The sequence below is a fragment of the Protobothrops mucrosquamatus genome, unplaced genomic scaffold, assembly GCF_001527695.2.
Source record: "Protobothrops mucrosquamatus isolate PMUCROS unplaced genomic scaffold, P.Mucros_1.0 scaffold24071, whole genome shotgun sequence".
Lineage (NCBI taxonomy): Eukaryota > Metazoa > Chordata > Lepidosauria > Squamata > Viperidae > Protobothrops > Protobothrops mucrosquamatus.
This window is the reverse complement of record NW_015409821.1, coordinates 49-2,071: the sequence shown is the minus strand read 5'-3', so window position 1 is coordinate 2,071 and position 2,023 is coordinate 49. Positions and strand designations below refer to the sequence as shown.

Below are 2,023 nucleotides of genomic sequence, written 5' to 3'. Positions count from 1 at the left end.
CTTCTTCTTCTTCTTCTTCTTCTTCTTCTTCTTCTTCTTCTTCTTCTTCTTCTTCTTCTTCTTCTTCTTCTTCTTCTTCTTCTTCTTCTTCTTCTTCTTCTTCTTCTTCTTCTTCTTCTTCTTCTTCTTCTTCTTCTTCTTCTTCTTCTTCTTCTTCTTCTTCTTCTTCTTCTTCTTCTTTTCTTCTTCCTCCTCTTCCTCCACTCTGCAAACCCCACTCTCTTCTAGCACGGATGATGTTTGAATTTTAAACTTTTTTGCCCACCGCCACACCCAGGAGGGTACATCCGACCCTCACCCACTGCAGAGAAACCATAGCATGGATGATCCAGGCCCACCCAAAACCAGGACAGAGGAAGATCTGGAGAACGTTCTCACCAACTCCACACTTCCCACAGATCAAGATCTCATTCAGAGGCTCCGATGTCTTCTCCAGGCAGATGTTGCATTCCGGCTGTTCACTGGGAATACCAGCTGGAAAGCAGGAAAGGGGGGGGGGAAGAGAAAGAAATCTGGTAAGCCCGATCCAGATGTAGAACTGTAACCCAAGCCATTTGAAGGGCAACTCGGCGGAAGCCAATCCATCAGAATACGTGGATAATTCATATTTTCCCAATTGCAATCAGTCATAGATGTGACGCCTTTTGTCAGGCTAGTGAACTCCTTGCCACCCGGGTTGACTGCAAAGGAAGTCAGATTTTACTCTCCATGATTCAAAAAGAGGGCAAGGACGCTCCCAACACGCCTAGCACCTGTTCCAAGGTGATCCAGCTCACCCCACCTCTTCCCGGCAAGATTCTAGTCCTCATGCATTTCATCAGCCGTCTGCCTCAAGAGGCATTTGAAAATCCTGAGAATTCCCCAAGGGCGTAGAGGCCGGGAAATGTTCACCCACCATGCTGGATGTCCTTCCAAAGCACCCAGTATTTGGAGTTATCTTCAAAGGTCACCAGGCAACTTTGCTTAGCATCACTCACCTGTAAATGCAGAAGAAGAAAAAAAATGCAGAACACAGAACTCAGATTGCAAAGTTAGAGTAATCTAACTTTGATTTGGATTACTCCAATTTGGCAAACGGGGGTCTGCGTTCACGCCCCAGGCCACGCCCGAGTGCAAAAAACAAAGGTGGGGTTCCTCAGCACCCTAAAACAATGGACTCTCCACCCCCACATGGGCTAACTTAACATGTTCTGTGAAACCCGCCCCCCAAATTTTAATTATCCCTTTTGTTCCTTCACCGGCTTTCGAGGGTATCCAGAGATTGCTATTTGTAGCAGAAAAAGGAGATGCAATGATAAATAATTTTTAAAAAAAAGAAAGAAAGAAAAGAACAGGCTTGGGGAAGGGCGGGAGAGGAGAAAGGGAAAAAGAGAACGTGTTATTTACTCTCTTAATCTTCCCAAGATAATAAAGTCCATCAGTCCAACGGCACAAGACATACTGTCCTTCAGGCAATTTAGCCATCAGCTCCCGCCGGCTGTCCCGAGTTCGGGCTATCCAGTCTGCCATCGATTGCTGCAGGTGTCCGAGGGCTGCATAAGTGCGCCCAGGGTCAGGGGTCGCCATGCTCCTGGGCTACAGAGAGAGAAAAAAAAGAACATTATTTCTCAAAACGCACAGCTATGATTAACACAAGGACACCTAGCGCTCTCACGCCCAGTTCACGTTTTTGATCTGCCAAGTTGCGGCGTTAAGGCAGCCGAAATCAACGTTCGGAGCAGGCAGATTTTATTCCGCTGAATTAAATTAAACCCAGGGCTGCCGTGCAGTCTCCAGGCTTTAAACTCCATCTTTGGGAGACCAGAACTGAACTGAAAGACTGCACAACCTTGAGTGACATTCAAGAAGCTGAAAAACTTCCAGGTTGACCCGAGAGGGCTCTAGGGCAACCAATTTGCCCAAGTCAGAATGCCATCCACTCTCGGCTGTATTGTGCAATTCCTGTAAGGTCATTTGTACACCCGGGAAATATGTACCCAGCCTGGTGGAAGGCCCAGCTGGGCAAAAAACGCCTGGCAGCTGG

At 47.3% G+C, this 2,023-nt stretch overlaps 1 protein-coding gene across 1 annotated transcript; it reads right to left on the bottom strand.

Moving 5' to 3' along the window:
• Positions 1-298: 298 nt before the first annotated feature.
• On the bottom strand, positions 299-1,575 carry LOC107302048 (PHD finger protein 19-like; the record flags this gene model as incomplete). The annotated part of the gene is made up of 3 exons (XM_015831177.1): positions 299-474; positions 896-977; positions 1,387-1,575. Coding segments are annotated over 3 exons (447 nt in total), but the record flags the coding sequence as incomplete, so codon positions are not given.
• Between the last annotated feature and the right edge of the window lie 448 nt (positions 1,576-2,023).